The sequence below is a fragment of the Chenopodium album genome, chromosome 21 (genome assembly GCF_948465745.1).
Source record: "Chenopodium album chromosome 21, dcCheAlbu1.1, whole genome shotgun sequence".
NCBI lineage: Eukaryota > Viridiplantae > Streptophyta > Magnoliopsida > Caryophyllales > Amaranthaceae > Chenopodium > Chenopodium album.
The window spans coordinates 37,441,905-37,455,514 of record NC_137854.1 but is presented as its reverse complement, the minus strand read 5'-3'; the positions used below and the strand labels follow the sequence as shown (position 1 = coordinate 37,455,514).

The following is a 13,610-nucleotide window of genomic DNA, read 5'->3' as shown; positions in this document are numbered from 1 at the left end:
ATCACTATTGCATGTTATGTTCTACTTACATTGTAACATGTTGGCATTTACACCATTAGCAAGTATAACAACAACATATTTCATTAGTTCACCTTTTGTAGGCGAGACATAATATGAAATGAAACGGAGGGAGGAATTCATAACGGAGTAAAAATAACTTGTAATTATCGTGATAAGCCGTTAAATAAAGTAAAAATAACAATCGCATAAACTTGACATCTTTTAGACATTTTATTAAGGAGATTAAACAAAATTTCCTCAATTTGGCAAATCTGTATTGTATGTGGCTATGTGCTGCTGCTTGTTGAAGAACTGAGGGTAAAATGGGATTGCTCACTGCAAATTATTGGAGGTGGAGGATTGCAGCTAACTTCTTATCCAACAAAACCCACATCAGTAATACTCTTCTATTCATTTAATATTCCTCAAATTTCTTCAATTTCCCATCTTAATCACCTAATTGCTTACAGAATTTTGTAAATTAGTGAATACCCACTATTGTTTTAGTTTCATCTTTGTGATTTGTGATGTTATTTGGTTGATTTTATTGCTTGATTTTATTTCTTTAATTTTACATTGTTGAATATTGAGTTTTATTTGTTCAGATGGAAACACTTTTGGCCTCACCCAGCTAAACCCTGTAAGATTATTGCCATGAAATTTGAATTTTTAATCTTGATTTTGGGATGATGATTTTGGATGGGGTTTGTAGTTCTTATGTGCTGTAAATTTGATCCTGTGAAGTAGGAATTCGGAGGTAGGATAGTGGCTTTCGCAGGCCGAAAATCAGCCAAGAAACTGAAGAGAATTAAGGAACAGCAAAGTGAGGTGAAATTGGATAGTAGTAAGAATTCATTCAATGATAATAATGGGGTGAAAGATAGTGTCCCTTCAAAGATTGATACCATCAATGATGATTTTGCCTTGGTGAATGAGAAAAGTGAGCTTAATTTAGTTACTAATGATGTTCCTTCAAGGGGCACTGTTCTTCGAGCCTGTACCGTGACTTCTGGGCTGATAGCGGCTCTAGGCTTGGCGATTCGGGAGGTTAGTTTGATTACTATCTTGGTCCATATATTAGCTAGTCCAAGAATTCTCTTTATCTAAGACAGTTTGAAATTTTTTTGATGCACTAACTTTGATATTTTCCATACATCCAAATTCTAATTAGAAGTTACCGACTGTTGATGTGTGATATCTTTACTACCTTCGTTTCTTATTATTACTATATGCGTCTCATAGATAATACCCCTTTGTTACAACCAATAAGAAACGGAGGTGGTATATGTAAGAGTGGTCTGCCAAGGTAATTTTGTGTAACAAGTTTCCTAATCCAACAAGTGTTGATGGCAAGCTTGCAGGTATCTCAAATTGCATCTTCAAGAGGATTGCCTGTCTTTGACTGCTCCCAAGTATCATGTATGAGCTACTGTTTTTTCCCAAGTTTCATTTCCATATCTCTATATTAACATCTTTGACAGAATTGACACTGAGCATTGCAATTGGGCTTCTGCATATTAGTATAGCAAAGTGATGAAATCACATATAACACTCGGTTTGTATTTATCTTGAGGCTTAATTGGAGGACTGAACTAATGTTTAATTTGAACTTTTGAGGTGATCTTTCTTGGTTTTGTAACTGGCAAACTCGAAATCAGTGATCTATTCTTACCTCTTAGCAAGTCTTGTAGATAATAAGATTCACTGATTTATTCTTGGAGGTATACCGATGTACCAGTAACTCAAGAAGTGTACTTAAAAATCCTGGTACCTCATCATTGTGCTTGAATTATGTTAATAAGAAGAATTGATGATGTTGTTCATTATGGTTCTATTTTGTGTGTGTGTGTGTGTGTGTGTTTTTTTATTTTTTATTTTTTATTTTTTATTTTATTTTTTTTAAGTCAAAGGATTGCCAAATTAATCTTTGTCTTCCCATACTGTTTCTGCTATTGTTCAGTTTAAGAGCATGAGAGTAACATATATTCTTTTCTCTTAAAGTTGATTTTCAGGTATGGCATCTCGAGTTGGTTACTGGTTTGGTTGTGTTGATATCCTTGTCAAGGTATACATTGCTGAAGATATGGCCTGAGTTTTCCGAATCAAGTGAAGGAGCCAATAGACAGGTACGTACAGTTTCTCTATATTGAAAAGGTCTAATTTATATGATCAATAAATATTCCGAATTATTCTTTCTTTAGTCACTCTTATAAATCATTTGTCTTTTTTTTTTTTTTCTCGTGCTCTGCAGGTCCTGACATCCTTAGAGGCATATGATTATCTTATTGTTGCTTTCCTTCCTGGGATTAGTGAGGTTAGCAAGGAGTTTATAACCTGAATGAAATTTTGCATCTGATTATCAAATTGCCCTCATTCAACGGCCCAGCAGTTTTCTAATTGACTGATGGGATGTCCAGGAGTTACTTTTCCGGGGTGGGCTGCTACCGCTTCTGGGGCTAAACTGGAAAAGTGCTTTGGCAGTTGCAGCGTTGTTCGGCGTTCTACACTTGGGAAGTGGTCGGAAATCATCCTTTGCTATTTGGTATTCTATTCCTCCCTTTTCATCAACAGACATCAGTCAGTCTTGTCTATGGATAATGCATCATATTTGGTAGCTTGCTTTAGTCAAATGATGGCAAGAGATGCACCTTTTGTTTTCAGGGCAACGTTTGTAGGGGTTGCATATGGCTATGCTACAATTGTTTCTTCAAGCTTAGTTGTGCCAATGGCTTCTCATGCGCTGAATAATCTTGTTGGTGCCCTTCTATGGCAGCAAACATCAAGATCATCCAAACAAATATCGAGCTAGAAGCCTAGAATACTTTAATGTATATACACGAAAACAATGATTTCTGCATGTAACCTGGCGATTTGTGGCTGTGTTAGCCATTATTAGTTTAGTGATTACTGCCTTTTAGATACACAATTTGGCATAAGGTGTGATAATTGACATCTGCAATGCTAAGGGTTTTCATCTATATGAAAGATACCGAGTATGATCTGACAAATTTTCGAAATCCAAGTTCATTAGATATTTAGATGGCTTGATGAAGAAATAGAAATCTCTTTGTAACATTATTGTTCTACCAGGACAGAACACATTATTATTTAAGGCAGAAAATGAATAATACGAAGTATATAACTATTAACATAAGTATATAACAGATTACATAAGTATATGACTTATGTAATCTTTTCATACAAATACATCTATGGGTCGGATCTGCATTCGGTATAAGTTTGAACTTTTCACAAAATTTTAAAAATATGGATATATGAATGAGCATGACTCACATAAGTTATTCTAATCTAAAAGGTCAAATATGTGAAGGCCATAAACCCTTTTATCATTGGGCTACCTTGTTCAATAACTTGGTCTAGATCTGGCCCATTTATATAAATGTGACGGGTCAGGGCTTTTAATGGGCTCTAACCATTGTCTATAAGAAGAGGAAAAAAAAAACTTCCTCTGTTCTCCATTGAAGCGCACTCCACGTTTTTATCGAGAAAACTTGTATCCTCCATTGAAGCAGCTTCTGAGGCAAGTTACTTTTTGTTTATAATCCTCATATCAATTTCACAATCTAGGATTTTATTTAATTCAATTTAATTGTCAGTGCATTAAGTTTAGGGTTCGAAAATCTCAACTATTGGTTTTAATTACTAAGATTATGAAAGAGCGATTGCGTTGCTAGAAAAGAAAATTATTGATAATTGAATCAAATATCCCCATAATCATGTGATTTTTCGAGATAATTGAATCAAATTTGGTTGCTATTGTATTGGACAACCTTATAATGTTAGGATTGAACTATGAAATTAGGCCGATAAATTTACTGGTGTTTGTTAATTCTGCTGTAACAAAAAAATTAAGCAATGAATTGATGGAAGACTCGAACGTTCAAATGTCTCATATTTGGTTTTAATCCAAATTTGATAGTTGAATCAAATATCCATAAAATTATGTGATTATTCGAGCCTTGTTTGATAATTCACTCTAATTTGGTTGCTAATGTATTGCACAACCCTGTTTAACAAATTCTTCTTTTCAATTACTTATATTCATCAGAATCTGTGAATCAACCATGACTTGTAATCCGAATCAAGCAAACAAGTGTCGACCGAATCAAGCAAAGAATCCTAAGAATCGAGTAATCATTCATTGGAATTTGGAAGACTAGAACGTTCAAGTGTCTCATAATTGGTAATCCTGGAACTGGTAAGAATCCCAAATCTCAATTTCCTTGCTTTTCATTTTTGTTAAAATTGTCTTTTGATGATTTTTTTATTTAATCTTGCAGGAAAAACAAGTTTTGTGAAGAGGCTTCTTTGTCAGGGCTTCAATGAAGATTATGAACGTGAGTATTTATCTAACATGGGATTAGAATGTAAAGTTAACTGCTTGGAGCTTTTCTGTTTTAGCTACTTTGATATCTATCTTTGTTTATGGTGTTATTGCTCAACTAAGAACCATCATACTCCTTTCTCTTTCCTGTGTAATGCCATTGTCTGTGACGCGTTTGATTAGGATTTGATGGAACGCAATTGTCTCAAACCTGTTAGGATACTATATAATTATTCTCTTCCATCATATCGTAATTTCTTCTTCGCTTGGCTTTGTGTCCAACTATCCCTTATGCTAAGTGTCTTTCTATCTAGTTGCACACTTCCATCACCCCTTAACTGTGACGCATTTGATTTCAATCCTTTTGATTCGTTATCATAAACCAGATTTTATGTTTTTGTGCAACCAAGCTCTTGATTTCAGAAAATATGTTTCTTGTAATACTTCTTTTATTTAATACTTCAAATTGTCTCAGAAAACAACTTAATAGTACAAGTTCCTGTTTAAGGAATCAACGGAGATGGTTATATCAAGCTGTTCAATTGATAGATGTCATGTCATTACTTATGAATCAACACCAATGCTATGAATTAGGTATCTCAGAAATTAATAATCAAGAATGAGGATGTAAGTAGATTCAGTCTTACTCCGACTGAGTACCAAAACGACAAACCAAATATTCAGTCTTACTCCGACTTAGCTTACACCCTCTAGATTCCAACCAATGGAGGCAAAGGTTGGAATCTAGAGACTTTAAGCTAAGTCGGACAGTGGGGGACAAACAATGAAGTGGTGAGTTTGGATGGAAAGGATTTGACTATGAGTGAATGTTTTTGTAGCCTCAAGCTACTACCTTGTAACCTTTCAATCATCCAGTCTCTTCATATTATTGAGTAAAATAGTTAATCCATTACAATGTATGGTTTTGTTAATGAATTGTGTTTCCTATTTAGCGACAACCAAACCTGCTGTTCAAACATTCAAGTTCAGAACATCTCGTCTTCCAGAACGCAAAAGAATTAGGCTTCAGTGCTACGAGTATCCGATGACGGAGGGATTCAATGACAAATTTTTGTAAGTTTTAATTATTTGGACCGATTAGCTTTCCTTGTCCTTTCAATGTTTATTGTTTTCTAATAAACCTCAAATTTGGTTGATGCAGCAAAGAGAGGGACTGTATTAATATGGATTGTGCTATCATCATGTGTGATATTACTGACGAATCCAGTATGAAGCCTGTTGATGACTGGATTGAATTATTTAAAAGGTGTGTGTACTCATATGTTATGAAATCAACACATTCCCTATTGTTGATTTTTAAGTTTTATTATTTTGTATCGTTTTTCCTGGTAATTTTGGATTATTTGTGTTAAAATTTGAATGCAGAAATGGGAAAGAAATCCCAACTATTGTTTGTGGAAATAAAGCTGATTTGATACCAATTGGGGTAGTAAAGCCAATCGGCTACAATTCTAAGAGTAACAATGTGGTGTGGACTCCTTGTTCAGTTAAGAGCTTGAAAGGTCTTTGGGTGCCTTTCACTTATATTGCCAGGATGCTGACCACTGGGTAATTTATATTTTTGGTGAAAGTTTTTCATAACTACTACCTCCGTTACGTATTATCTGCAACGATTGGACATAAAGTAAAGAGGAAAAATGTCTAATCGTTGCAAATAATATGTAACGGAGGTAGTATTTCTTTTTTCGTTTTTATACATCTAACTTGTATCCTTTTGTTGTTTTAGACCTCATGACCTTCCTTACTCTTTCTTCAATGAGATGGCTAGGAGAGGCCTTCCCCTTCATAGATGAAACCTTATTGCAATATATTCAAGAGTAAGCATTCTGATGGACTAGAGCAGCTTGGAACCATCTAAGGAGATGCCTTTAGATTTTGATCAAAACTTCATTGTGCCTCAGGGGCTTGTAAGATACAAGTGTTATAATTACTTGTAGGATCGACATTGGGTGTTTTTATCTCATTATAAATCGTTCGTATAATAAGGGTTTAATTATGGTAATCAAGCCATCTAATGAACTTGGATTTCGAAAATTTATTGGATCATTCTCGGTAAGTCGGTAACACTCGTATAGATTTTAACACTTAGCATTGTAGATGTCAATTGTCACACCTTATGCCCATATATTGTGCATCTAAATGGCAGCAATCCTCCATTATTTCTACTACTAGAGTGTACCCGTACAAATTGCACGGGATATATATTATAAAGAAAGGTATTAAAGAATATTATAAAACCAGCATTGTCTTCTCATGCTCAATAAGCCCAAGGAAGAAAATTGCAACGAGAAAATTTTTAGTAATAGGAGGTCGAACTCGCCTGCAGAAATCAAATACAAACCATCAGATCACATACTTTTAAGGTCCAAAGATATCAGGTTTATGGGGAATAATTGTGTCCTCTGATATATTTTAATTAGTTTATCTGAAATGATCCAATTTTTTCGATAGATTTAGGTAGAAATACCTAACTTTTTTGAATCACCGCCTAGGTGTTCGAAGTTTCTGGGCGTTTCACCCTTACCGCCCAGAAGACGATGGTTCGAAATAACTACGCGTTTCCGCCTTGATGTTTCAAAAGAAAAGTGCGTTTTAGCTCATACCAGGAGAACAAAAAAAATGAACCTTGCATCGTCTCCGATGATGGCCTTACCTTTGTCCCTTGGCATTTTGGCGCAAAAATTATGTAGAACTAGTAGAAGGAGTTGTTGTGGGTGGTAAATGGAGGTGGTGGTGGTGGTGTTTGTGGTGGTTTAGAGAGAGACAAGTTTTTAAGAGAGAAAAGAGGAAGCGAGTGTGGGTTAAAAAGATGTTTATGATAGTAAATACTTTTTGTTTATATGAGGGGTAAATGTGTAAAACATGTTTTATTTTGCGAGCGTTAACTACAGATCGAGGGCGGTATTTTAACAACCTCTTTTTAAAAGATTTTTTGTCCAAAACTACCTTTATTTGACAACTTTTTGTCCAAAACTGTCTTATAAAATTTTTTTTGTCCACAACTACCTTTAAAATGAGTTTTCATTGTTGACCACTACCTAAATTTTTTTTCAGGCGTTGGCCTTAGTTTTCAGGTCACTTAAAGACATGTGCCTTGCACATGTCTCATTTATTTATGGTTTTGTTAATATTTCTCCCATTTTTTTTCCTTTTCTCTCTCTTCCACAAGCTTGATACTCCATCCCTCTCAAATCTCAATACTCCCCCCCAAAAAACACACACTACCTCAATTAATTTTGTTTGAATTTATTTATTTTTTGTCAATCACATGAAAACATCAATACTCTATAAACCCCAATTGTTGTAACTCATATTCAACGAAAATGAGCTTTATCATTCTTCAATTTGGTGGGTTTCCTTGATTTTGTCTTCCTTCAATTTGATGGGTTTGCTTTTATTTTCTCTCTCTTAAATAATTTTTATTTATTTTCTTTTGTAGATCATAAATGTCAATAGGAAGTAAGATGTTGTTGGGGAATGTTTACGAACCTTGAACGAGTTCTGCTACTATGGCATCATCATTTTGTATATTTTTATTTGGTTGGTGATGGTTGAAATTTGAAAAAAATTATGAACAAATAATGTATTAGATCTTTTGAGCCGTAAATAATGTGGTCTTTTGGTTGTAAGTTGTTACTAATAAATGGAGCTTGGTACTTACGAATTACCTTTTGTTTTTAATTTTTTGTTTAATTGAAATAACTTACTGTACAAAACAATTATCATGAATATGCAAACCTACATATCATTGAACATTTCTGGTTTTTGATCTGTTTTAACAAAATATCTTAAACATTAGTTGACTCTAATTTTGAATCCTGTGCGGTAAGCCGTCCTGAAAGCAGCCAAAGACCCTATTCTATTCCGAGATTCCTTCTCTCCCGATTTGTCCCTTTTTTCCTGTTTTTTAAGGAAAATAAGGGACCGCCGTGCTCCATCATCAATTGCTCATTAGGGTGATTTCAACATAATCTAAATTTTAGGGTATGAGTATGATACAACAGAGAAGAAAGTGAAAGTGATGATATGGGTTGAATACGCAGAGAGAGAAAATGGATGAAAATAAAGTAAAATCATTAAAAAATAAAACATGTGCCCTGCACATGTGTTTGAATGATCTGAAAATTAAGGTCAAAAAAAATTTAGGTAGTGGTCAACAATGAAAATTCATTTTAAAGGTAGTTGTGGACAAAAAAAAATTATAAGGCAGTTTTGGACAAAAAGTTGTCAAATAAAGGTAGTTTTGGACAAAAAATCCCTTTTTAAATGATAAAATTAGTGGATTTAATTAGTCTCTCAGGAACAATGTTCTTATTGCTTTAGAACTCTTCCACTCTATGATAAAGAGGAGTGCATGGCGTAAGGTACCATTGCTCTCAAGCTAGATATGAGCAAAGCGTAGATATGAGCAAAGCGTACGATAAAAGTAAAGTGGCTTTTTCCCATAGAAACTTCTCCGGTGTCTGTTGCGTTCAAGTGGTGATGAGTTGTGTTTCGACAGTCTCATATTCTTTCATCATTAATGGTTTTGTATGTGGGGATGTTACTCCAAGACGAGGTCTGAGACAAGGAAACCCTCTCTCTCCGTACTTGTTTATCATGATTATTGTTGATGCTTTTTCTTGCCTTTTGACAAAGGTTGTGACTAATCAAGAAATTCACTAGGCTAAAGCTAGCTCGAATGGTCCCGAAATTTCTCATCTCCCTTTTGCTGATGACAGTTTGCTTTTTGCTAGAGCCAACCGAAGGGAATGCTCAAAGATAGTTGATGTACTCAACAGTATTGAAGCAGCTTCCGGTCAAAAAATTAATTATGAAAAATCAGGTCTCTTTTAGCAAAGACGTGAGTTCATGTATGCAAAGGGAGTTAGTGGATTTTTTGAAGATGAAGCAGGTTGACTCTCATGGTAAATATCTTGGCATCCTAACCATATTGAAAGGTAAAAAAAAACCCGGTATTTGCAGCCTTGAAAGAGAGAATTTGGAAGAAGCTCCAGGGTTGGAAGGAGAAGCTTTTGTCTTGAGCGGGCAAGGAAACTCTAAAAAAATTCGTCATCCAAGCCATCCCAACTTATATAATGGGAGTTTATAAAATTCCTCGGGGAGTCATTGATGAGATTAGAGTTATGACGGCTAGATTTTGGTGGGGAAATTGATGAGTCTATTTATATATAATTTTATTCCTCGTCCCATTGTCATATTTGTGCTTATTTGAGCTCTGGGGGGGCTATTTTTAAAAATATACGTTTTTCTTAGTATTTTTATAGGGTTGGTATTATTTTGTAGGAATTTACAAATTTATGACGGTTCCTGAGTTTATTGAGCCACCACGAGGATATTGGAGTTTGATCGTAGTTATGACCAAATATATGAATTAATCGGTCTGATCTTCGAGTCTTGAAATTCATTTTTCCGGTTTTCGGTCTAGACCAGATATACGTTTTATACTTATATATTAAAAAGCGTGCTTAAAATTGTGTTCGTGCCACGTAGTTCTGCGAAAAAACATCTCATAAGATTTGAATATTAAACCTCGTAATATAATATCACATTACTTACCATTTTAATCGATAGTAATTTATGTATCTTTAAGTAAGCACAACAATTTTGCACTAAAAAAAAAAGTAAGCACAACAATGGATAAAAGATTAATTATGTAGCATATTAAAAACAAATAAAGAGAGTATCTTCAACAATTCCAAGATAAGAAAATTTTTCTATCTAAATCATTTTTTATTTTATTTTATTATGTTCTGGATTTATTTTTAATTTTTTTTTATAGCATTAAGGAATTGAACGGTTGAACCATTGACCACCTAAACGTTTGATTTTGGTTTAAAATTTTAAAAGCACTTAACTACTTCTACGTAAAGCATGATATATATAAATACAGTATATAATTAAAACAAATATTGCTTATTAAATAAATCAAATCCTTTAATTTGAAGCCCCCATTTTGTTGGGGGGTCTGTTACATGTCCCATGTTAGGGCGTGTTCGGCGCTAGCTTTTGAGTAGCTTTTAGGTAGCTTTTAGTGATGGAGGTAGCTTTTGTGAAAAGTTAGAAAAATTAGCTTTTGAAATTAGAGGTAGCTTTTGAGGTAACTGTTGAAAATTTAATCTATAGTTTTAAAAATAAAATATTGATTTTTATATGTAACAGCTAGTCAACCGCTACTTTACCGAACACTCATATCTAAATTATTTATCTTCACAGCTAACAGCTTGTTGACAGCTAACACCTACCTACGCAGCTAATAGCTGCTTCCACAACTACAGCTACCTTCACAGCTATATTTTACCGAACACGCTCTTAGACATGCAAACTTGCAAAGGGTCGGGCTTGCTTCCCACATATCATACCCTTGCTTCTGCCCACACACCCTTCAATTTTCATCCACTTCCTCTACCAATCAAGGTTGTTAGTGCTGATAACAAATCAAAATAAACCTAGTAAATTTGATTAAACACATAAGCAAAAATTTAAAACAAAAATCCAAATTAAAAAACACATAATTAAAACATAAAAATTAAATAAAAACGAACCAAAAAGAGAGAGAAAAACACTACTCCGTAGATGAGTAGTTGAGGAATAATGTGTGAGTGATAACGATCTTGCATGGGTGTGTCTCGAAGAAACAGTTGAGATCAGGAATATGTGAGTGATTGTGATGGATATAATCTTGCATTCAAATTCTCAATAAATATGACAATATATTTGTTGAGAATTTAAATGCAAAATTATCTATCACTCCATGCCACTGGAGGAAACAAGGGGTTCTAACTTCTAAGTGGGTTCATTGAGTAAAGTCCCTTAAATTTTCTCAAGGAAATTATAATTAAAACACTACCAAATTACGTGTACCTACTAACCTACTAACCATTTGGATTTTAGCTCCTTTGCATCAAATAAAAACTAACCTACTAACCAACTTCTTTATTAGCACGTTAGTTGTAAATTCTATCCAAGTAAGTAAGTGGTCCGACATATTCATAACTCCAACACAACCAAAGTTTGAGCTTTTATCAGATCGATGATGCATTTGGTTGAGGAATAGCCTCTCATTGCTCATCAATTTACTTTTAAACACCCATTCTTCTACCAAAATCAATGGCCTGAATTCGGTACATTAATTTGGGACATAGTGATTAGTTTTGAACGAGAGGTAATGTAGAGAGTAGAGAGGTACTTTGCATAATCTTTTTTATTATGGCATTGAGGATATTTATCGATGAAATTAGACATAAAACGATAAAGTACGGAGTATGTGGTTTTGAAATAATAAGGTGAGCTAAACATAGTCTAAGGAATGATATGTCACAAAATTTTAGTTTATAATTTTGATAATAAATCATTGAGAGTGCGGTCGTCAAAAAAGTAGTTAATTTATGACTTCAGATTATTGATTGGTATATGGTCAGTGGACAATATATAGTAACCCACAACTGCCACAAAACCACTATTTGTGAATTTTTTCCATCCACCATTGATGGAACATTGAAGTTTATATTGAACTGAAGATTTGAGGATGAGAAAAAACTTGTGCGGATCTGGTTTACAATAATATTATTGTGGACCTAAATTCCATATGTGCACAACTATTAATGTTTTATTGAAAATATATAGTGACCTTAATTTTAAGATAGTAACCTTCAGTTTAACATAGTAACTTTCATTAAAACTTATGTGACCTTTAATATTATAGTGAACATAAAGTACGACGTTATGTTGAGCATAATGACCATAATTTTAACATAGCTAGTGACCTATTTTTATTCATATTGACTAGTATATTAGAAATTTAGTAAAAAAATAAATTATGACATTTATAATAACACAATTACTTTTATTTTAACATAATTAGCTATTTTAATTAATAAAACAATCATAATTCATAATGTTTGTAATATTTTGTGGACCATGTTTATTTAAGAGTTTGTATTAAGGATAATTTTTTTTTATAATGATATACTTTACTTATTTTAGGGGTAAGATATTATTCAAGGTAAAATATGTCTCCACTTGAATTTGTCTTGATGATGAAAAATACAAAATATCCATCATTATCTCAATCAATTTTTCTGTAAAATACAGAAAATTGTTGGGTATGTACTCTATAATACGAGTATGTATTATTTGTCTTTGTGTTTGAGTGTTTGTATAATTGTATATGTGGCAAATTTCACATTGTACATTATGAATACTAATGCTACCTGCAAATTGATGGAACATAATGCGGCATATCTTGCTGCTCCGTAATAAATATTGATCATTGAGAAATTTTTTGGATGAGTAATGATTATTTCAATCATTATTCGGTTTTCTAATGAATAATGAATGGACGTGCACTAATTAAACTACGAGTAACTAATACTAATTGTTCAAAAAAAAAAAAAAAAAAACCTAACTCATACGAATTACTTCTTCATCTATCTCTAAATTTTTGCAAACTTAAAATATTTGAACATAATATACTCTCAATCTATTAAAAATACACAAACTTTCATATATGGCTAGTCACATCATGTGACCAACTACTTTTTTTTTTTTTTTTGAAAGAAAAGTCGGGCTTATTTGGTCAGGGTTTACTCGGTCACTAAATTAAAGGGTTACTCACTCAGTCAATGGTTACTTAGTCAGTCAGGGGTTACTTGGTCCGTCAGAGGCTACTTGGTCAGGGAACATGAATTACTCGGTCGGTTAGGGGTTACTTGGTCGGTCAGGGGTTTCCTGGTCAATGGTTACTCGTGTGTTAACTAGCCACACACAAAAGTTGCCCACAAAATTTTATATATGATTGTTCACACTGTGTGGCCGATGTTACTTATTTTGGGGTTACTTATTCAAGGGTTACTCAATCGTTTAGGGATTACTCGGGGTTACATGGTTAGGGTTACTCGGGCACTGAAAACGCTCTAAACAAATGAGTAACCCCAGAATAAATAACCTTTCACCGACTGAGTGACCCATGAATAAATAACCCCAAGAAAAACACGTTAAACGACTGAGTAACTCCATAATAAGTAACCCTTGAACAATTGAGTAATCCTTAAAGGCTTAGACAAGTAACCCCTTACAAACCCTGACCAAGTGACCAACCCACAAAAAAAAAAGCACTGAATAAAAATGACTATTTCCCATATTACCAAGAAAGCAACGTGACGATTATTGACGCTGGATTGCATCATTAATCTTGAACCCCTTTTCATATTCTTCCTACATTGGGGCTTGCCCCTCTCCTTCA

The 13,610-nt window shown here is 33.8% G+C and overlaps 2 protein-coding genes across 3 annotated transcripts; both read left to right on the top strand.

Moving 5' to 3' along the window:
* The first annotated feature begins 125 nt into the window (after positions 1 to 125).
* LOC145601680 (uncharacterized) lies at positions 126 to 3,071 on the top strand. Of its 2 annotated transcripts, none has more exons than XM_081657735.1 (8): positions 126 to 396; positions 606 to 640; positions 748 to 1,047; positions 1,362 to 1,419; positions 2,002 to 2,126; positions 2,252 to 2,314; positions 2,418 to 2,542; positions 2,643 to 2,780. In XM_081657735.1, coding segments are annotated over exons 1-8 (780 nt in total). In that variant the 5' UTR covers positions 126 to 323; the 3' UTR covers positions 2,644 to 2,780. The 2 variants fall into 2 exon arrangements, with proteins under 2 accessions (XP_081513861.1, XP_081513860.1); XM_081657734.1 differs by having other exon boundaries at positions 139 to 396; positions 2,662 to 3,071.
* LOC145600777 (GTP-binding nuclear protein Ran-3-like) lies at positions 2,959 to 6,358 on the top strand. The gene is made up of 6 exons (XM_081656641.1): positions 2,959 to 3,022; positions 4,302 to 4,358; positions 5,299 to 5,419; positions 5,508 to 5,612; positions 5,732 to 5,914; positions 6,093 to 6,358. The coding sequence occupies exons 1-6, from the start codon at positions 2,959 to 2,961 to the stop codon at positions 6,157 to 6,159; spliced, it is 597 nt and encodes a 198-aa protein (XP_081512767.1). The 3' UTR covers positions 6,160 to 6,358.
* The last annotated feature ends 7,252 nt before the right edge of the window (positions 6,359 to 13,610 follow it).

Bases quoted from the DNA above. Each gene is read 5' to 3' on its own strand.
- LOC145600777 (XM_081656641.1), top strand. From the start codon at position 2,959: ATGCTAAGGGTTTTCATCTATATGAAAGATACCGAGTATGATCTGACA. The intron at 5,420-5,507 runs GTAAGTTTTAAT...TGGTTGATGCAG, and splicing joins GGATTCAATGACAAATTTTT to CAAAGAGAGGGACTGTATTA. The intron at 5,915-6,092 runs GTAATTTATATT...TTGTTGTTTTAG, and splicing joins GCCAGGATGCTGACCACTGG to ACCTCATGACCTTCCTTACT.
- LOC145601680 (XM_081657734.1), top strand. From the start codon at position 324: ATGGGATTGCTCACTGCAAATTATTGGAGGTGGAGGATTGCAGCTAAC. The intron at 1,048-1,361 runs GTTAGTTTGATT...GCAAGCTTGCAG, and splicing joins TAGGCTTGGCGATTCGGGAG to GTATCTCAAATTGCATCTTC. The intron at 2,127-2,251 runs GTACGTACAGTT...CGTGCTCTGCAG, and splicing joins GTGAAGGAGCCAATAGACAG to GTCCTGACATCCTTAGAGGC.